This window comes from Folsomia candida, unplaced genomic scaffold (assembly GCF_002217175.1).
Source record: "Folsomia candida strain VU population unplaced genomic scaffold, ASM221717v1 Fcan01_Sc027, whole genome shotgun sequence".
Taxonomy (NCBI): Eukaryota; Metazoa; Arthropoda; class Collembola; order Entomobryomorpha; family Isotomidae; genus Folsomia; species Folsomia candida.
The window spans coordinates 2,026,225-2,049,442 of record NW_019091219.1 but is presented as its reverse complement, the minus strand read 5'-3'; the positions used below and the strand labels follow the sequence as shown (position 1 = coordinate 2,049,442).

General features: G+C 36.4%; 1 protein-coding gene across 1 annotated transcript; it reads right to left on the bottom strand.

Moving 5' to 3' along the window:
• Positions 1 to 21,029: 21,029 nt before the first annotated feature.
• Positions 21,030 to 22,929, bottom strand: LOC110859633. The gene is made up of 4 exons (XM_022108597.1): positions 22,739 to 22,929; positions 22,517 to 22,667; positions 22,227 to 22,448; positions 21,030 to 22,160 (listed from the first exon to the last, which is right to left on the bottom strand). The coding sequence occupies exons 1-4, from the start codon at positions 22,927 to 22,929 to the stop codon at positions 21,030 to 21,032; spliced, it is 1,695 nt and encodes a 564-aa protein (XP_021964289.1).
• Positions 22,930 to 23,218: the final 289 nt, after the last annotated feature.

Genomic DNA, 23,218 nt, shown 5'->3' with positions numbered 1-23,218 from the left:
AGACTTACAGAAATTTCACGTAACGTAGGTTTGCAAACTGCCTATTAAATGTCTGCACACACATACGTGCTTCGATTCAGGTTGATAAAATAAATCAATAAAGTACGAATACCAGCTTTTTTAGACGATCTTTCTTATGGTTAGTGAGCAACTGAAAAAATTATCTTGTACAATATCAAAATGGAGCTTATGTCTTTGCTGTCTATACTTAAAGCAGATCCATGTGAAGTTCACATCGTTGTTGAGAATATCCAGAATAACATGTATATAAACGGACTTTTCCGTCCTGAAAGCCCTGTCTCGATCTATACGTCAGAAGCATTGACAGCTTCCAAAATGCTTTGTGATAAGCCGGGCGAGTGGGATTGGAAATATTCGGCAAGGAATCGCACTCTACTAAGGAATTATGTTGTAGACGGAAGCAATCTGTACGGCGGGTGGCAGTATCGTGGCGTCAAATACATCGTATGTCTCGCTGTTCTGTTTGTGACTTCTAGCACGTCATCGATACCTGCCCTTACCAGATATGCTCTTAAAGTGAGAAAGTTTGATGCTTTTGTGTCCTCCCTTGCAATATCCAGGGACTCTAAATTGTGTAAAAACGTTGACCCAGTGGTTCCTCCGTTATCCCATTTGAAAGAAAAATTGCAAGTATTCTTGTTCTCAAACAGGATGGAATTCAGTTTGAAAGCTGAATCCCTTTTTGCTTTCAAAAACGGCAGACGACAATCAATACACCACAAATACACTAAGATCTGGTATTTCTATCCTATTATTCGTATATCCTGTGATAGTTGCCAGCCTGATCGGAAGCGACACCTGACCTATATTTTTGAAAAGACGTTGAGCTCGGTTACAGTTGGTGAAGTGGTGGATGGAACAATTCAACTACGAGGTTATGGCTTGGAGAAGCCCGGAAATATTTGTAGACGCTGGACCTGCCTTCGTGTTGCAATGACCAGGAGCATTAGTCCTGAAATTTTGTACATGGAAGGATATTACCTATATTACAGTAGACCTCCAGACATCATGAGTTTTTTAGATCACATAAAAATCTGACCGTTCGCGAGTGTCAGAACTTGTTTTCTAGAAATTGTGAAGGATATGGATATCCGTTTCTGTCTGACCTTACGAAACGTGGAGATAATATCAGGTAATGTTTACTTTATTACTTTATATCAGATCGTGTTTAGGCCAAACCCTCGAACTAGAATTTGTTTTCAATCCAATAAAATTTTTTTGATTTGAAATGCAGGATGTCAGACAGTGGCTATTCATGGGAGGAAGTGCTCTCTTTCAATACCCCTGGTTTCAACTTCATCACATGTTGGTCGGAAGCACCGTTCGGTTTCCAACTACTTATATCCCCATACCAAATCGAGTGTTGGATCGTGCTCTGCGTGAACACACTAATTTTAACCTTGCCGTTTAAACTATACGTTAAAATATTTCACCCAGTACTTACAGGACCGTTCACAGCACAGCTTGTCCTAATTGCTTCACTCTTCGAGAAATCCGTACCTTGGCCAAAGACTCTGCTGTACCCCACACCGTTCCGAATATCAATCGGCCTCGTTTCTTTAGTGTCAATTGTTTTGACTCAGGGATATATTGGAGTGCTCATTACATCCTTGTCGTCCCCATTCCCTCCAATTCGAATCACTAGTTTCGACAATTTAACAACCGTCGTGTGCAAGTTGGATTACAAGGGCGTGAATATATCGAACACTTGTCCACCAAATATATGGAATGATTCTAATGGGCTAATTCTGAAAGTATATGGCTCAAGGATATTCGACAGTAAAAGAGACTTTAAAATATTTGCAAAAAGCGAATTCAAATATAATATAAGTACAGTACACTCTCACGTACCAGATCGAATGTTCCACAAATTCTATGATGAAATAGCCACATATTTAGAAGAAAAAACATATAAATTATCTGAAGTTCCAATTACATCCCTGGAAGAACTAAACCTGGTGGGAAACTTTGCAAAACAAGCCCACATAATTAGTTGATTTGGTAGTAATATTTTTTCTCTAGATTACAGACAAAAGCAATTCAACTAGGCTGGACATTTTGCTTTATAGTCTTCTACATCCGAACCATTTCTTCCATCCTGGCTTCTCATTAAAAAGGCTTATGGATATGTTTGTCCCGTATGAAATGATTGTACTTAATGAATTGGCAAAATGTCAACGAACGGTTTGGGTAGATGAGGAAGATAAAATACAAGACGCATTTGCACAATTGGCCAGGTAAGTAGTAACCGTAAAAATATCCGGCCCTGGTCTCGCTGTAAAACCTTCCTGAAAGTTTCATATTAATCGTACAAAGTTCCGCAAAAAATTGTAAATGAACCATTTATCGTTATATACATATGCTCGTGAGTACGATAAAGAGCTTAGAAATAATTTGAATTGCTTACTCTTTGGGTATTCGTATTCTGTGTCTTATGTGTTCCAGTAAACATCCGTGGAATCGTTTCTACACTGGAGGTCACCCCATTATGCAATCAGCAAAAGCCTACTATTTGAAGTACGCAGGAATGTCGCGTCTTAAAAGCTTTTTTAGAAGTCTTTCAGAAAGCAATTTTTACGCGCATGAATCCAAGATGAAATCGAGCTATTTTCGAAGTCAAATCAATGCTTACAAGCACCGTATAAAATATTTCCTTGACAATATGCCATTGAATATGTCAGTTTCATATCAACCTGAAAGACCTGATGATGAAAGGGTAAAACCGTTGAAAATAAGTCATGGAATTTCAGTAATTTTTGTTGTAGTTTTAATAGCGGTTGCTATAGCACTGATACTACAACTTGTTGAATATGTGATTAGTATACGGAGATACATCTGGATTTGTTTAAAGAAAATTGCCATTCAAGGTTCCGCATTATTCATGATGTACATTGGCAGAATACGAAGATGCTTAAGGAGTACTCCGAGAGCAATGCGAGAGTTTATAATTACTCAACAAAATTCAATGCTCAAGTTCCTTAGGTAGTAATATCACATGTACATATGTATTAACCTACCCTACCTCGGAAAGTAATACCAAATTGGGAGCCTATCATTCCTCAACCCAGTAAGCAGTGGGCTGCCAGTCCTGGTGAAGCTAAAGGTAACAAGGGTGTCAGGCAGGGTTTCCTTGTGTCGGGTTAAAGTTGTAAACATTACAGCGGTGCATCATGTCGAGTAAGATAATCAATAAAAACAATTGCGTATTTATGTTGGTTCGAAAAATTCAAAATTTCCGTAAAGGATACCTTTAAAATATAAGGGCAAGAGTCTAAATATTTTATTGGCAACAATTATGCAGTAAGTGTTTAATTTCTCTTCATTTTGTTAATCACCAAAGCAAGACCTCTAGAATAATACTAATACATATTACATACTTACAATTTTATTAAGTCGTAGTCAATAGCTGACGATAATTGGCTTTGTTAAACAATTTTTTTTTTAATTATCCGATGAAAATATTCGCAATGTATTTATAAACTCCCCGTGGCTCGGAAACCGAAAATCACAATCGAGAGGAGCCCGGTATTTTTAAATGCCGGAAAACCGGAAAAGTAGAGAAATATTTGAAACGGCCACGTCAATGTTAGATAGATCCGGTCCAAATGTACCAACGAGCTTAGCATCGCGAATGGTATGATTATTGTTATCGCTCCGGTGACGAAGACTCGTAAACGGTCGATATATGTACGTATGTAGGATGGTGGGTAACTTTGCGTTGAGCAGGAATCGCTAAATTAAAAAAATATATATACTAAATATACATACATATACGTTGCTTGGCAATTTCTGATATACAAAAGAAGTTTCATGCAAAAATTAACTAGAAATCTAAAAAAATAATGTGAAAATCATTCCATGAAATCTCACCTTGTCCCAACTCCTCCACATATGTATCCATCAGGTTAATGGAATCTATCAAGTAATCTGGATAAGTTGTGCACAAGGCGAAGATGAAAATGTCACCGCTCCAAATAACTAACCAGGTCCATACTTCAATCAAAAATTTTACGAAACGTGTCCAAGGCGGGTTTGACTTTTATGAGATTGAAAATATCAGTGTAATGATTGTCAGTATTGCCAAAATTAACGGGATAACAATTGTAACAATATCGCCCGATGCCTTTGCATTGATGGATATGTATCTTCTTCAAAATAATTTCTATCTCGTAGGCCATACTGAAGGATGGAATGTTTGGAATTGAACTTGATAAATAATTTGATCGTGTCCCTTCGGAAAGGGTTCATTACTTCAGTCCCAGAAATATTAGGAATGCTAAGCAAAAATGCTAAAATGTAAATTATTTAGGCACCCGATTTCTTGAGGAAATGGTACATAATTACAAAAATATGATTGATAAAAACCTAAGTTATTTTCTAGCTTGGAAAAATTGGAGAAGAATTTATTTAATCTTGTTGTTAATGAATGACCAGAAAATATTAGTACGACGAAATAATGATATGGTTCTTCTCCAAGGAATTTATTCATTGTAGTATAGAATTGTATTCGCAGAGTTCAATGTATATGACAATCAATAATTGGTAAAAGCTGACTACGCAGGAGTCGAGCATATAAATCCCTAACCTTAATTTAGTAAAACCTAACCTAAAATTCATGGAAAGTCTAAAAGTGGTAGATCTCGTCGAGAGTTTTACCAACTGGTAGAGTGCCTAAAATTGACGAGACGTTTCCTCTTTGCACGGCAATACTCATCCTTTGAATGAGGAATGATGTCGCCCTCTTCTCCTCCGTGAGGGCGGTGATCCTCGACCCTATTTCTTTGATGAGGGACAGGCCCTCTTTGCCCCATACTCCCGTCGACTCAATGGCTACAGGGACCAAGAGGAACCGGTCCTGAAGGAATTGATAATGTTTATGTTTCCTGTCCTCTGCTCGTTCGGCTGTCGCACCAGGGAATACACATGATTGTGGGAGGTAGGACGGTGCGAAGGTGTCGGCACATGTGAAGTCCCATACCAAGGGCTTTCCTCTAGCCCATGGGATAAGCGTGAGTCCGTCGGGCCGTTTTCCATCAGGCCGGGAACAACCTTCCGGCTCTTTTATAGAGGGGGAACCTGCAGATCGGATGGCCCTCAGGATGACGTCATTAGCTGCGGCATTTCTCCAAGGAGTAAATACATATGTATGTAAAATATGTATATATTTAAAATATGTTTTAAAATATGTGTGTATTTTTTTTTGTTTTTCAAGAATGTTTTCGGAATTAAGTCTCCCATAAAACCGGAAATTATGCATACAAGGAAATTTAAGTAGTTCCAGAATTTCTTAGCGAATGAACTTAAATATGCAGACAGATTTGTCCAGCAGTATTTTTTATAATAATAGTATTTTTTATCTTTCTTTATCTTATACGTGATTTACATAGCGTATGTGTGATCAAAAATGTATGATATAGGTTTGCAAATATTTTGTTGCTACATATTTTCCTGTCTTAAGGATCTCTCAAAAATATGTCGGATGTACGTAACCAATAAATTTTATTATATAAGTATCAAAGTTTTAAAGTTTCAAAGTCTTCCCTTCCACAAAAAATTGTGGAAGGGAAGACTAACTTGTACAATCGTTCCCAGAAATCGTTCCCAGAAATGGACAACCTCATAAAATCGGCCAAGTTGTTAGCAATCGTGAGAAACGAAACGTTGCGTCAGGAAGAAATCCAAGACCTTTTTTTAACAACGAGCACGAACCATTATTCTTGTCATGCCAGATACAAACGAGACAAGTATCGGACGACTTGTAATCCCAGGGTTTCCAGGATTTCTTATAGTTGATAAGGAAGAGTGAATATACATGTTAGGATTTTTATGGTCTAAAATAACACAATTGTGTGCGTTCACTAGCACATATCTTATAAATATTTTTGCATTTTTTCACTAAAAATACATATGTACATCAGTCTTCTCCTAACGGATGTGTTATTCAAAATAATTTATTTACAAAAATAAATATTTACCACTCTAGGTAGTAAGTTCTGTAAGTCATATATCGTCTTACTAAGTAATTCTAAATGGGCATATGTAAGTTCAGTCGATGCTCAAATTTAGAAAGGCATAAGGGCACAAGAAAAACATGTACCTAAATAGACAGTACTCATATATGCTCTTGTAAAATTGGGCGTCGACTGTACTTACTTTGTGCCTTTATAAAATCATATTTAGATCATAAGACCTTAAATATATCAACAAATCCCAAACAGCTTCATTATCTGTCTGGAAATAATACCAGTGTCACGTCCGCAAATATGTATATGTATAGGTTGACTCATTTCTTCCTGAAAGATCTTGAAAAATCCTTCCCTCACAATTAGATAATGGTGGTACATATGTAAACGCATCGATACTTGCGAGTCAAAATCCTTGAGAGAATACAAAGCTCGTAATGTATGCACAGTTACTTGTCCTAAAAAATAATGTAGGTCACAATCTAGGCCTGGGAATTTCGTTCTGAATGTCTCCATTGTAGTGGGGAACATATTTATAATGTGCATATTTGTATACGTGTACATAAATGCATATGTATTCGTATCCACAGCAAGAAATCAATCGATTGGTATTAAACTTCTTAACACATGCATATAGCATGAATAGATTAACTTTTGTTTGACATAGTAAATATCTAAATAAATACTCACAAATTTTTGCACGGTCACACAGTTAATTTGCTTCTTCTTCTCTTTATAGCGTTTTGAGTCATTTAACTCCCTTGCTCAATTACGTAATGAACTACCGGTTTTCTTGCAAAGTCTGTTTTTAATCATTCTTTTTGTTGTAGGTGACGCCTTTCTGGGTCGCCCTGGTCGCTTTTTGTCGTGGACAAAATTTTTATTCTTCCATTTCCAAACAGTTCTGCGGCTGCAGCCCAATTTTTGCACAATTTCTGTAGGTTTAAGCCCCTGCTGATGCAATGTTTGTATCTCAACTCTAAGATGCTCATGACTTACACGTTTAGTTGTTCCTCCCATGGTAAAAATTTGAAATAAATAACTTCACTGGTTCAAAAGTTCCAGCTGAATTTGTAACAACCACGCTCCAAAAAATGCATGGGATCGGACTTTATTAACACCCTTTATATCTTGCATGCAATGAATGCACTTAGGTCACAAAATGGTCAGACACATATTATTATTTTTTCATAGTAAAGTACATATATATATAGAAATTTGTAGAAATGGTGAAAAATTAAATGTTGCCTATATCCGGGATTGTTATATGTACATACTTATGTAAAAGCACTGACCCTTTTCCTACTCAAGTTTTACATGCATCAACCTTTAATCTCTGACTTTCAAGGGCTTCCTTTCCTTCAAAAAGTTAAATAAATGTGTGCCAATTTTGGTTGTATGTAGAGCAATAACAATTTATGGTATTACTGTACATATCTATGTATTGTACATAACGTACGTATTTATACAGGATAATCAGACCCCCACAACGACTCATGGTTGTGATGGTCTCCCTTCCGAGCCATTACTTTCCTCTCATTCCACTCCTAGTCGGGTGACAAGTCACCTCAATCCTCATCTCCTCCGTCCTGAAGAAGAACCAAGTTCGAAACGTCGACACACCCCGTCTGGCCAGAATCCGAACGGTAACCACAATAAGTTCCTTCCTCCTCTTCCTAATTAATATATCCTCACTTACACAATCTTCTCCGTATACAGATTAATATACATGTCGTCTTTATGAAATATTAAGGCTTCTCAAATTTTATTAAAATCAAACACTAGGTTAATTTTGATAGAATTAAGTTTGTTCGGTACAAAATATCCAAAAACACTTTGAGACAATATTTGAGAAAAGAAAACATCAACTCACAATGTCCGTCTCAAATCTATCTAATTATTTTATAGAATTTGCGTAAAACAATTCTACATAAATCAATAAATATATGCAAGTTAGGAATTCTGAAATTTAGTACGCCTACATAGTTTAGTGGGTATCTATATAGTACGCCTCCTTCATCCTACCTCCGTCATGTCACATTACAAGCCAAATATATTCTTTACCACCCATCACCGTCTTCTCTCCCGTCCTGGTGGAATGGAACGCTTTCCCTTCCAATTCCCAACAGCCTACACCGTAGTCAGGTCTACTGACGAAGGGAAAGGACAACGTTCCCCTTCCCCGTAGCATACACCATAGTTAGTCTGCCAGCAAAAAGGAAAGCCTTTTGCCTGTCTTTCACATCACGTTGTCGTCACCCAAACCCACATCCAATCCCCTTACCCCCTTGTTTCTTAATTCGCCAAGATAACCCCCTACCCCCTTACCCTTCCTGATAACGTCGTAATTAGCAATAAAACATGCATAACAGACTTCGTCCTCTCACTTGCACCAAATACTGTTTTTTTCATGTTTTCACCTTCTCCACTTTCACTTCTGTTGCGGAAAAAATCCTTTCACTTCCGTTCTGGAAAAATTATTTTCACTTCCTTTATATACTGAAACTCTGAATTATAATTTAGATTATTTATCGCATCTAAAAACGATTGCTATATTCGTTCGTAGATATTTTAGTATTTTCTAAAAAATCACTGATTAGTTTTGAACCATATTTCAGAACGACTCCATACCTGACGTCGGGACATGTCCATAACATTGACTTGGTCGACAAACAACCGCAATTGGTTTCAAAACGAGAGGACAAACCGGATAAATGATTTCATGTTTTGAGATGAGGTACATATGTTAATATTTTTTTCAATGGCATTTTAATAAATTTTATGGAATTATTTTTAAGACTAGAACAAATACATAATTAACAAAGCTGGGTTATTAAGTACATGTGAAATTATTAATTTCATTTTTAATTGCCCATAACTAATTACCACCTCTAATTGAAATTCCTCATTTTACACTAGAGTATACGGAATTCAGCCCATTTTCCAAGCAGCTACTAATTCCGACGACACCATGTCACATTTCTTTTCGGATGCGACAAATCCAATCAAACGGTAGGTGTTGATGATGTAAGAATTATTTTTACTTAATTTACTTATTAACATTGGAAATATTTGAAACGAGTAACAATCTTTAACTTATTTGTATACATATATTTAATTACAGATTTAGGAAACCCCTTAAAAAACCTACCACATGCCCCATCACTCATCAATGAACAAAACCAACAGTATCAAGATAACAACCCACCTCGCCAAAAAATCTGGAAGGCATTAAAAATAAGGTCGGAAATTTAATCAATATCAATCAAATACGTTACTGCCACACACCTAGCACATCTTGTGCTTAAATAGCTATGCATACAAGTCTAAGTTGTATATTTATGTATTCTCCGATCCTTTTGGCATATAAATACATATCGTCGTACTAATTCTAAAAAGTCCTATGTCGCATCGATGGTTAATTTTAAAAAGTCCTATGTCACAAAAAATATTCTAAAAAGTCCTATGTTCATCCATGTTATTAGTTATGCATCGCAGTATTTAGCCAAGTTATGCATAACTAATAACATGGATGAACATAGGACTTTTTAGAATATTTTTTGGTAAAATAGGACTTTTTAAAATTAACCATCGATGCGACATAGGACTTTTTAGAATTAGTACGACGATATGTAAATATATTTTCAGTGGCGACGACAGCACGGGGAAAGGAGGACATTGTCCCCCGAGTTTATAGATGTCCCCTTAATTTGCCCATGTTATATGAACCACGCCTTCTTCTATCTCAAAATGTTTAGGCCGCCCCAACTTCCGCCGCTACTGTATATGATGCATGATAATAGTTTATAATTAATATATTTACTTAGTTAAAATCATGATAAATTATTTAATGACAGGTTTAGAAATTTTAATTGTACATCTACATCACCGGTTTACATGCTCAATAAGTCATAATTTTGAAATTCGGCCGAAGCTTTTAATTGTATTTTAAGAATTTATTTTTAAATTTGTACAAAGAGTGAATAGTTTCGGTTTGGTTGTTGTCTGATTTTTGTCATTCTTTGACTTTGTTTGTACTTTTCAAATTACTGAAGTCATTATTTTTTAAATGAAATGAAAATGTCTCATTCGATCGAAAAACAGTTATTCTAGCTTGAGAAATTAAGGCCATTCGAAATTATAAATTAATATGTAAAGATTAACAAGATTGAATTTACAGTGTAGTGTAAATTCAATTTTTTATTTCAACAAAGGTTTATATTTTTATTGAATTTGAAAATACCTCAGGCAGATTGTCATACAATTAAGCCACTAGTTTGGGACAAACTACTCGCCTAATTGACCACTCGTAACTAGTAAGCTCATATTTGATAGTTTAGGTGGGATAAGATTTTATGGTCTTTTAATTAAGTACACAAATAGCTGCTAGTCTTGCTATCCCAGATCGTGCCGCTCTTCTGGTTGGGTAATTTTCTTCATGCACGTGAAGCAGAAACGGACGACAATTAGCATTAACTTCTCCTCTAATGGAAGTCTTCACTCTGGAGTCGAATGTTAAGGCTGATGGTTGTGGATACTAGAAATAAATAATTTAGATAAATATTTGAACTTTATTTCTGGTAAAACGGGTCATTTGTAATTGCGTCTTGCGTCCAACTTACAGAGTGACTCATGACATTTAGTAACTTCAATTTTAAATATTATTAAATACACGTAGGTCGGGGAAGAAACACGGTAGTTGCTAGGGAAAACATCTGTTTCTAAAAATATTGGTAAAACTATACCAAAACGTATTAAATCTTTTCTCTTCACTAAAAAAATGTTTAGAAAAAATACTTATCGAGTGGAAAATTAAGTTACCATGTTTCATCCGTACTCTAATAATACATACTTATATTAGCCCTATTTTAGTATGTATGCGTACTACATATCACAATTGCTTCTTCTGACATAATCCATGAATAGGTTTGTCTTTAACAGTAGTTTCATCAATTTCTCGGAAATTTTCAAATCAATGTCCAAATAAGTGACAAATATTAGGCGATCAATCCGAAATTACTTTAATTTTACCAGAAAATTATGTCCTGTTGAATGAATACAAACCTGTTTCTTATTTGATTCAATAAAATTTCGGGAAGTTCGAAGAGCTAAGTACGTGTGCCGCTTCCTCGTTTGGAAATCCTGCAATTTTTTGTGCTCCTTAATATTTCTAAAATGCATGCATTTATACAATCCAGAACATACCAAATGCTCCGGTTGAAATGCAGGGAACCGCATGCAGATAATTTACAGGTATGAAAAAGTACTAATAATTGAATTTTATTTCTATCTTTGTTGTATAAATAATTTCTTTTTACAATTGTCCTGATTCCATTGGCTGTCGCAGTTTCAAATACATAAAATCTGAAAGACCTCATTTTTTTTATTTAGTTAACTTCCTAATCAACATTTTTCTACTTTTTTGTCCTACTCTTTTGTCAACATGCACCAAGACAACTGTATTAGCAGTATGTAACAAACGGAATCGCCAGGTACAGGGGCATGGATACCAATGAAATTGCAACAAAAATTCCATACCGTGTTGTTATTCCTGGTATCAAAAATAATTCTAGAATTACAGTAAGGGCAAGATCTACATATGCTAGGCCGCTATAGAGTACTACATGTGCCATGTTATGCCCCGCAAATTGAGAATTTAAAAATCCACACAGCTGTGAGCAAGAGAAGACCTCAAATCTTAACACAATTCTTTTCCAACATCAGTTAGGGCAGGACATTTCCAAAAACGTAATAGAACACATCGACTTCAACATATGTCCCAGGAGCCCTCCTATCACCGAGTTCGTTTATGGATGGTCAGCATGAATAAATTACAGTCGTCTCCAATGCTTAAATGCGATTGGCTGCTCCGTTCTAATGTTGGACCCTGGTAAAAGTACTTACTTTATCCTAAGTGTGCGTAACCTAAAGACTAGCATTATCATAATGGTACAGTCCAACCCCACAACTAACAACGACGCCACTTATTATCCAATAAACTGCGTGAAAAAAACATTGTGGATTGGGACAGTGGTTGCCATGGCTAATAAGCGAGTCATCACAGTTGCTGCAACACAACACAGGCCAGCAAGCAGTACGACACAAATGTTAAAGTAAAAACGTACCAATTCCCTATTGTTTGATGAATTGATGATTTTTTTTCGTTTGATATCCCAACAGATAGGGATGATCTCGATGGCTTAAAACAACGATTCATATTAACTTGGCAAATTTGGTACCTCGGGATAAGGCATTTGCCTATAAATAAACCTAAACGAATAATACAGTAAAATATGTATTCCTGGACAGCAACGAATTTCTAACAAACTCTATCTTTTAGGCTGTTTGTAAGTTCACATGATCTGCTCGTTCGCACCAGACATAGTGCACACTAAAAAGGAAGGATTTAGACATAAATATGCTGGACCAAGATTTTATCTTCATGCTCCTATCATATGTATGTATGTACGTACTTTGTAAGGGTGAACTGGCGAACCAGTCCAGCGGCGGAAGATCATTCAAGTCTTATTGCCGGCTCCCTTGTAAGCTACATGGCTAACTCCTGTATATGTCTCCACTGCTATTAATGAACAGTCGAGATTGACAGGTATTTAACAAGCTGGATGAGCTTGAAGAAGAAGCTCCATGCTTGACCATGATCATTGCATCTCTTTCTTGTCAGCCCCTTTGGATGCGAAAACACACATAGATAGTGTGTTTGCTCTATCAACTCTACAGATTTGTCATGCGATCTCACAATCGCAAGACCAATGGTAGGGCTACCAGCTTCTCCCAGAGCAGGTGGTCATCTCAGTGGTGACCATATACCACTAGTCCCCAACCGAGACACCCATCCCTGCCCTTCGGTTGAGTCATAAGAGCTTAACTTACAGGCTCGTCTATAGAACCGAAGCAAGCTCCTCGCCAACGCTGGCTATTTTCGTATGTAGGAGTTCTATTTATATATCTAATGCACTTCTCAAAACCCTTGTACTTTCCACTGCTAATACAGGGTGTTAATAAAGTCCGATCCCATTTTTCCTGTAAAAAAGTGAAGGCTAGTATAAAAAAAAACTACCCGTGATACTTACAAAAAATGTTCGACATATTTACCTTAGTATTTGGTCTTGTTACCATTTACTTTAACCATGCCCTCAACTCTTTGTTTAAGGCTCTGTGCTAATTTTTCCAATGTGCCTCTGGAAATCGAATTCCATACATCTTGAACTTTTTTTACTAGCTCTTCCCTCGTCCGGGGTTGTGGCTCTTTGTATACATTTTCCTTAAGTATGGACCACTGGTTCTTCAGGGGATTCAAATCTGGGCCGTTAGCGGCCCACACCCCCTTGCTCCAGACCGTTGAAACTTGCGTCTTGATGAGACTCAAACTCGCTTTTGCTGTATGGGCTATAGCACCATCCTGCATGAAAACTATTTTTCTTTCATTCGGAAATATTTCCTTGTTCCCCATGCTATCGAAATAGATAGGTAATATTTTTTCCATATAATGCTTTGCATTGACTGATTGGCCTTTTGGTATGATATGTAGAGGGGTCACGCAACGTGCACAAAATCCACCCGCTACCATAACTTTAAGCCCGAATTTTGGGATCGCTCTTGATGGTACATCCGATTTGTTTTCTGTCCTGTAACGAACATTTTGTTGGTTCAATTTTGGATATAGTTCAATAATAGATTCGTCAGTCCAAAGGATGTGACTGCGCAATTCTTCACCAAGTCTTTTTTCACTCAAATGGGCACTTTTCTGAAGGAGTTCTTCAAATTTCAGACGGTCATCGATATATTTTTGTGACATGAGAGGTTTTTTTGGTTAGTTTGTAAGCTGTGTGACCCCACTTCGTAGTTTTCACAAATTTTTGCACGGTCACACAGTTAATTTGCTTCTTCTTCTCTTTATAGCGTTTTGAGTCATTTAACTCCCTTGCTCAATTACGTAATGAACTACCGGTTTTCTTGCAAAGTCTGTTTTTAATCATTCTTTTTGTGGTAGGTGACACCTTTCTGGGTCGCCCTGGTCGCTTTTTGTCGTGGACAAAATTTTTATTCTTCCATTTCCAAACAGTTCTGCGGCTGCAGCCCAATTTTTGCACAATTTCTGTAGGTTTAAGCCCCTGCTGATGCAATGTTTGTATCTCAACTCTAAGATGCTCATGACTTACACGTTTAGTTGTTCCTCCCATGGTAAAAATTTGAAATAAATAACTTCACTGGTTCAAAAGTTCCAGCTGAATTTGTAACAACCACGCTCCAAAAAATGCATGGGATCGGACTTTATTAACACCCTTTATTTTTCTTGTTTTTAGTATTTTTTCTGAAGTAAATAACTCTGCGTTTGTAATATTATTCATAAAGTTGGGTGAGTTTAAGTAAAATTTTTGTGTGTACAAGGCAAGTGCAAGACAGTATTGAGACTAAAGTCCTTGTGTAAAATTTTATATTTTCATTTGTTGGAAATGTTTTAATCATGTCGTAACGACAAATATCTACATATGTTGAGGGTTAGGTTACATAGCATTAAATGTAACATATTAAAGCTATGTGAATATAAATGAGTGCTGATTTACAGTTAGAGGGTACCGTGTAACACCAACATAAGCTAATCCTATTTATTTCGTGTCTTCACGTATATATGTAAATAGGATTAGAGTAAGGGCATGCCGTTTTACCCTTTAGAAAGCTGTTTTGCTTGGGAAGGTCCGTACATTACGACATCATTTTAGTGTGTGGATGGTTTAAATAATGCTATCTTTCTCATGTTAACATTCCCAATCCCTTGATATATACGGTGCGTGAGTGGGTGGATGTTAAAATCGAGAAATATCGATGACCTAATATATGGATAGCCCTTGACTTAAGCGGACTGAAGGGTCGGAATAAACCTTTCTATCTGCAATCAGGTAGACTAAGGATGAGTAGGCAATTGTATACTGAAAAATATAAAATTTTGACCCTGGTCGCTTTTTAGTTTCAGTTTCAAGCAAATATTTTCTTACAAGGGAAAAAGTTGCAATCCGTCATTTCCATTGTCTCAAACTCACGATTTCCATTCCTTAACCAACAAGATGAAATATACATCGTATGTATGTACATCTGGGTTGACCTTCCTTAATAATTTCCATTAGCAAGGCCCTATGGCTCAGAGGTACGAGGGTAGGATTGTCACCACGCAGTCACACGTTCGATTCCTCTGGCCGGGAAGCTATTGCTAATCCTACTCGGCTCGGTGTTAGTACGGGGTAGGTGCTGTCTCGTGACAGGGTGAGCCCAGCCATACGGAATGGCAATGTCACTGTGCACAGCCCCTAGCAGAGTCCGATCTCTGTATGGATGAGACAACTTGCTACGAAATTATGGCAGGAAGTCGCCATCTGAGGCTGAAAAGCAGAGAAATCTGAGTCCTGGCGATGTAAAACTGAGACATTTTAACATTTTAACATTTTAACATTTAACATTCCTATCCATGCAAATTTGAATGTAAGATCCCTATATGTACGAATGAATAGTTGAAAGTTGAGGGTATTTAGAATAATATTTTATTTTCATATTGCTTTAAATAAGACGATGAAATACACAAATAAGAATTTCAAGCTGATAAGGGAACCTCAATGAACGTAGGGCTGAGTACATGGGATTTAGATATTATTTATATGCATGTATGACCATATGTACATAGGTACATATGTTACCGTTCCACGATACACAAATTATTACCGAAGCTCTTGAATTTTATCAATTCGGTAGAAAGTCATTATCAATTCAATATGTACGAGTATGGAGTGTATACACACTTAGATATGTGGCTTGACCAATTTTTTAACAGCTACTGATCAGAGTCGTCACAGTTTTATAATTTCTTCGTCATTGATTGCTATATGTATATGGATTTAAATAGGGTATTCATATAAATAGCCATGAAATATGTATGAGCCAGTAGTTGAGTCAGTAGAATTAATAGAGCAGGTACAATATCCCCGCATCAAAATATTATAGTGTAAAATCTTCGCAACATAAATTTATTAATACAATATCTATAATTTCAATACGCCGTACTAAATAGAAGAAAAATACATTGACCAAAATTATTCATGAAAGGATAAGAATGAAAAAAATTACATTTGAGAAGAAGCAGGAAAAGGAAAAACTAACAATAAACCGTAGTAACGTTAGAAGTAGCTCACCCTGAAATGATTTGGATATAACTTTGCACCAAAGGTGCAGAATAAGCGAACAACGTGGGCAAAATTAGGATTTCATTTTGCATCAAAGGTGCAGAATAAGCCGACAAAGGAGATACATATTTGCGACCCAAATGAGTACATACCAATAATGGAAAATAAGCGATGAAAATAGATACATAATTTTAACCCAATATCGACTCTTAGCTCGCTCCCCAAAAAATGCGGTGTCAAGATTGTTACTGCTAGTTATTCTGTACTTCTGGTGCGCTTTGCATCGATTGTCCCAATTGTTTTGTACCATACAAAATAGACAACCTAGATATGTAATTTTGATAGAATTATGCACCAATGGTGGAAAATAAGCGGAAAAAATTGTTAGCCAATTTTGACATAGATTATTGCATACCAATTATGCTACTCATTTGGGTTAAAATGGTTTAGGGACTTATTAATTAGCATCAATTGATGCAAAAAACTCGTGAACAGACAGACGGACAGACGGACAAGAGGAATTCAATAGCTCTCATGCTACGCAGGGTGAGCTAATAACTAATTAACGCGTAACGATTAATTATTGATCAGCTACTGAAGTGAAGCACTAAACGTAAAAATCGGAAACTTTGATTTCTTCTATTTCACTCGTCTCGACCAGCAAGTTTTTAAAATTAAATTGAAATTTTAATAATTACATTGAATGCATCACTTGAAAAAGTACGGGAAAAAGTATAAGGTTTTTAGGGAATCTATATTATAAGCGAGAATGTCTGTTGACAACGGAAGTGAATGGAATTTGTTCGCAACGGAAGTGAAAGCAGAGAAAGTGGGGTTATCGGGTCGTTATTGCCTGGTGGGGGGTTATCGGAGCTTTGCTGCCGGATGGTGGTTATCGTGGTGTGCAGGCCCCGATTTTTGGGGGGGCAACCGGGGCAATTGCCCAGGGCGCCGAAAAGCCAGGGGCGCCGCCAGGCGCCCGAGCGCACACTAGATAAGATTGAGTGTCACCGTCCCCAGTCTAATTTGAAAATTACATAAGAATAAGTGGCATACTAGGATCTAAGTGTGCCACAAGAGTTTGTGCAAATACTCGTTTTTTATGTATATTTTGAACTTTCCACGGCTTTATGTTCATCAATGAATCATACCGTAGCGTTGCAAGTTAAGCAGAATCGTGCTCGCTCTGACACATGTTTAGCCCGAGTCAGGGCTTATACCTAGAATCTTTTTGTCCGTCTGTCGTCTGTCCCCAAGTTTATTTCTGTTCTACTTATTCGATCGACTTGAAATTTGGCATGTCAAAAATATCACTAGAGGCATATTATGAGAAATTTGCCATTCCGCGTTGCATGGATTTCACCAAATTAAATATAAAAATTTGTAAGCAAGATTTCGGGTGCAACCATTAATATAGTTCCGAACAGATCAGATAATCATGTATCTGATCTGATATCTGATCTGATCTGAAAATTTCAGATATGCAAAACAGAGCCGTACCGTGAAATTTTCAGGCCTGGTATGAGCTTCAGTGCCGGGCCCTTCATGTTAAATATATTCGATATTACGCAATCGTTTTCGCTCCAGAACACTAGTACACTCTCAATAATTTAGAAGCAAAATTATTACCATTTTTACTACCCTGACAAGGTAACAACCTCTGTCTCTCATTAGGTAATAAATTTGTCACCAAAATTGTCAACATTGGAAGTGACAAACAGTATATCCTATCCGGAAATAATTTATTTCCTTCGAGGAAATAATTTCGTCTCCAAAATCATTTCCAGTAGGTGACAATTTTTCTCCTTAAAGCCCAGCGCAAACTTTAGTCACTAAAGTTTAGTGGCAGTTAAGTTTTCTCTCACAAACGTTTCTCTCTCGCACCTGGCAGAATAAAGAAAATTGTTCGAGTTTTGCATCTTACCAGAGGAAAAAATTAGTAATTAGAGGTTCAAGTTATGGATTACCCTACATTTCAGGTAAATAATTTTAATTCATTGTTCATATTATGCTTTTGCTGTAATTTTATTGTTTTTTGTCCTATAAATATTTACACTAAAACAAGTTTTTTGTAGATCCGGATGCGCAAATTTCGTTCAAAGATGAATTTGGCGCAGATTGAGATGAAGATATTTTCGCAATTTTACTGCAATAACATTTCATCTCTAACGTTGCGTGTTCCACGGAACTCTTCGTGGAAGACGTTTTTATGGTAAGATAAAACTCCATTTAAAGTAGTAGTAATTAGTTTGATTTCTCTTTGAGTGTGATTTTAAAATTTATACAGTTGACGCTTCATTTCTGTTGGCCGTAATTAGACCAGTTGGTCTAATTTGAATTCATAACCAGCGTCAAATTCAAAGAAATGATCGAAATGCCAAATTATAAACAGGTGACAGGTGGGCCCTCACTTCATTTTTATTTATTTTATTTGTATATCTGCGATTTTTTTTAGTTTGAGTACTGCAGGATAATATTTTTAATTTTATTTGATTTTCAGATAACGTAAATCTTCAGCAGCGAGCCAGCTAGTACGAGGATCAATCTTCACTAACATTATAAGTAATATAAGTATGTACATATATATATAAGCCTGCACAATTTAATTTTTATATTTTTAAGTGTATGTACGTAGTATGTAGAGACATGCGAAGAAATTTAATCTCTAACCAAATCTTATTTAAGTAAATAAATACATATTTTATAAACTATGTTTGCTTCCCCAGGGTTCTAATCTATTACCGCAAGGAGATAAATATGTGCGCAGGATGGAGATAACTTATCTCTCATATTATCACCATATCTAGGTAAATTATTTCCATTCAGAGACACAAGTTACTTCCATGTTGCATAAATTGTCACCGGGAGTAACAAATTATATCCAAACAGGTGATAATACTATTTACCTCCGCTCGGGAGAGACAAAACATATTTGTCAACAGGCGGAGGTATATTATCACCCTACGGTAGAGTTGCATAGTACCTACACGAGGAGACGATTTTGGTGGCAATTTTGCTGAGAGTGTAGTATTTAGGAACGAAGTAATATTTTACCTATTTAGAGCACACTATTTTCCCAGATCCACGGGAAAATAGTGACAATTAAATTGTAATTTTAAAGTGCTCAGACACCGAAATAACTCGAACCATAATTTTCGTTTTCCTGAATGTTCGTGTTTTCGGTTGTGCCAGAATTTGTGAATATATTTTAAGCCAAATCAGGGTTTTTCAAAGTGATAAATTTTTACCCCATTTCAAAAAATGAAAGCACTTTATTGCACAGAATTACATTGAGTTTAAGAAACTTCCACAATTCAAAAAAAATTTCGAATTTTCTGGTCTGTAACATTTTTTCAAAATTTCGAAATAGCATCAAAATTTCAAACATCAAAAGTTTTTCCAAAAACAGTTTTTATAATTTTATTGAGGTAATTTTTTAGCAAACATGTTACTTGCTTGTTGAAATAGAGCTAAAATTTTAAAATTAACAACGTTTTGAAAAATCCTGCTTTGGCTGACAATGTATTCAAAACTTCTTCCACAACCGAAAACACGAACATTCAGGAACATGAAAATTACCGTTCGGGTTATTTGGGTGCGTGAGCAATTTAAAATTGGTCGGGTCAAAATTTGAGGAAACCACTTCATGCCGACCCATTTTAACCTTAAACGAATTATCATGCATGGAATTAGTATGCGAGAATCTGTATTTTTCTCCCTCGCATGAAAATATCACGGTAAAAATAGAAATTCTCGCTCACGGATTCCGTCATAATTTCATTTAAGCTGAGCATTATGAAAAATCCTGAAACACGTGTTCAATTATTTGTCTAAGGTTACATAATTATCGTGGTTTCGTCAAAATCGGAGCGAGACCTCTGGCATCGTCGCATTGCCGATTAAGGGGCCTAAGTTTATACCAAAGTTTGTCCCTGGCTTATGGTAAATTTGCTCCCTAGCAAGGCACATTTCAAGTTGCCAAAAAACATGAAGGTTCAGCTAAGATGACGATTTTGCATATTAATTTAAGATTCGAAAGTCAGGCTATTAAAATTAAAAATTGTCCAGTATGTCTGCTCAAATTCATACAAAAATAATTACCCATGAAATACAAATAATATCTAGCAGTTTAATGTTAGGTACATCTAAACAAAAACTTTTTTTTAATCTTCAATAGACAAAAGGTCCATTATACCTAGTGGAAAGCTAGCGACCGAGCCCGGGCCCCTACGGGCCCCGGGCCTGGTATTTGCTGCCACCATATACCACTGTTGGTACGGTACTGATGCAAAATTTCTATCTGATCTGATCTGAAATTTTCAGATCAGATAAATCTCGTATCTGATCTGAACTTTCAGATATCTGATTTATCTGTTCAGATATCAGATATCTGATTTATCTGTTCAGATATCAGATATCTGAATTAAAATTAAAAATATTATAAACCCGCCCAAGTTCAAGATGTATACAATGTACGGCTTTATTTTATAATTTTACGAACATAACATTGAAATCGTTAAATAGACCGCAAATGGAGTTTAATTCAAATAACATAACTAGAAGGCAGCTTTCCACCATGACTTTAAGCACATTGAAGCAGAAATCGTTTCAGGTTTCAGTCTGCATCTCGACGGAACAACAAGGTCAACACCACCACTAAATTCACGCTCGATTGGAACAGATGTAGGCTGAACGGAAAATACATCTTTTGCCATTCTGGACAAATTAGGGTAGTTTTTTTCATTAAGTTTCCACCATTCCAATATGCTCCCCTTTGATGGCGCAAGTGGTTCTGCAAGAAATTTGTCGATTTCGGATCCCTTTTTTCCAAGTTTACTTCTTTTGTTCATATGTGCTAAAAATCATCTTCCTCTTCCTCCTGGACTAGGCCAGGAGAGGTAGTATCAGAAGCTCGAGCATAATATTTCATAAATGTGTTAATTATTTTGTTCTTCATTTTCTTTATTGATCGACTATCCCAATCATGCTCCTTGAAGTACTGCAACTTGCATGAAGGATTGAGAATTACAGCGGTAAATAGCAATTCATCTTTTTCTGGATCTGGGAAGTATTTTTGTATCTTGTCATAGGCCTTGCTTGCAGCATCTGTCAGTGCAGGACTGGAACCGTCCGAGATGAACGACGTCAGTTTGTCACTTATCCAATCGAACATCGGGACGACCGAAGTAATAGTAACGTGGCGACTCATACTTAGATGTTCAGTAGCTCTATCAAAATACTGCAATACTACCATGAGGTGTTCTAGTGCTGACCAGTCGCTTTCAGTTAAAATATGTTTTTGAAACTCGGGCTCAGATGAACAGAAAACTAAAATCGGAATTTTTAATTCCAACGCCCTAGTTATCATTGCATGCGTCGAGTTCCATCTCGTCTTGACATCAATGACCAATTGATTCTCCTTAGTGTTGTTTTGTTTACATGCATTCGTCAATTTCCCTCTTCTCTGTGGAGATGCACGAATTCGTCCTACGAGTTTGCGAAGCTTGACAACTACCTTAGTTTCAACACAACTTGCAAGGTCTTCAGTGATTTCGGTGTCAATTTCATCTTCTGTATAGTCTTCATCTTCTAAAGTTGGTGTTACTTCAAGATGTTCTAGCAAGCTTTGGACGGCGAGATTGAGAATATGGGTGACGCACCTAACACGATTTCCATTCTCTGTAAATGAGACCTGATTTTCATGACAAAGCTTTTGAAACTCTCTGAAGAAGGCGTCATTATTGGAGGCGTTATCGGTTGTAATTCCTAGCACCTTATGTAGTGGAATACCAGCATCTTCAATCCCGCTTAGAAAAACGGCAGCGATATTTATTCCTGTGTGCGACCCAACAATATTTGGAAATCCGATAAGCAGCTGTTTGATTTCCCAGTCGTTGGATATCCAGTGAGCCTTCATTCCCATGAAAGCAATCTGATTCTTTGAGGTCCATACATGGTGCGTAACTGAAAGTTTTACTTCGTTCGCCTGATGAACCAGAATATAATTAAGTATACGTAATTAGTTTGCAAGAAACTAACAATAGTATCTTACCATGACCAGAGGTTTAATTTTAGATTGCTCCTCCTTATATGTTGTCATTAAGTCTGATTTTATTGTGTCAGCAGAAATCTGAAGGGACGAAACTGGTAACGCCGGATTTACAGATTTTAAAACATTTAGGAATGTATCTTGCTCAATTTCTGTATGAGGCTGGTTCGAAACAACTATCCATTTCAGCAAGGCTTGTCGTAACTTGTCTCGGTCAAAAGTTTGCTGTTTTTTAAAGATGCATGCTGTTACTGTTAAGAATGCAACAAGTAATTAAAATCTATTTTGCTTACACTTGTCATGGTGTTATTACTGTAGAACTGGGTAACTTCAGGCTGTTGTGGATCGTGATTTTCCATATTATACTGTGTCTTATGTGATTTTATAAGGTGGCTTTTCAGATTTCCAGTGCTTCGATTTGCTTTGGATGACATAGTATATCTTCTGTAAATTTAATAAACATGTGGAATTGATCTTGATAATGTATCTAAATATTGTTATATGTATAAACTAACGTTGAACAGTAGTTGCATTTTGCAAAGCACACGCCATTTACTTGAACTTCTTTAAAATGTTCCCAAACTTTACTTCGTTTCTTGGTCTTGTTTAGGCCGGATTCAGATTCTCCATCTTCGCTGTCGATAATATTTTCACCAGAAGTATGGTCAACATCGGAAGAATCCGACCGTGAATCGCTTTCCTCCATCGTACTTATCACTGATAATTTATCAGTAATTTAAGTTCAGAAAGTAACGTTAATTTTTAGTTAATAATATTACTCCGGAAAATAATTTATCAACAACGTGTTCAATTAGTTAATCAAAACTCAATAAATATAATATTTAGTCCAGAAGGGTACACATTAAAAATGAGTGAACCTGAAAATTCTAAAAATCCCTTTATTTTTCTCACTTTTATGGTGACATTGAATGTGTAAAAATAAAACAGATATCTGAACAGACACCAGATATCTGAAAAAAAAATCAGATCAGATA

Bases quoted from the DNA above. Each gene is read 5' to 3' on its own strand.
- LOC110859633 (XM_022108597.1), bottom strand. From the start codon at position 22,929: ATGGAGGAAAGCGATTCACGGTCGGATTCTTCCGATGTTGACCATACT. The intron at 22,668-22,738 runs GTTAGTTTATAC...TTAAATTTACAG, and splicing joins AAATGCAACTACTGTTCAAC to AAGATATACTATGTCATCCA. The intron at 22,161-22,226 runs GTAAGATACTAT...CTGGTTCATCAG, and splicing joins AAATTAAACCTCTGGTCATG to GCGAACGAAGTAAAACTTTC.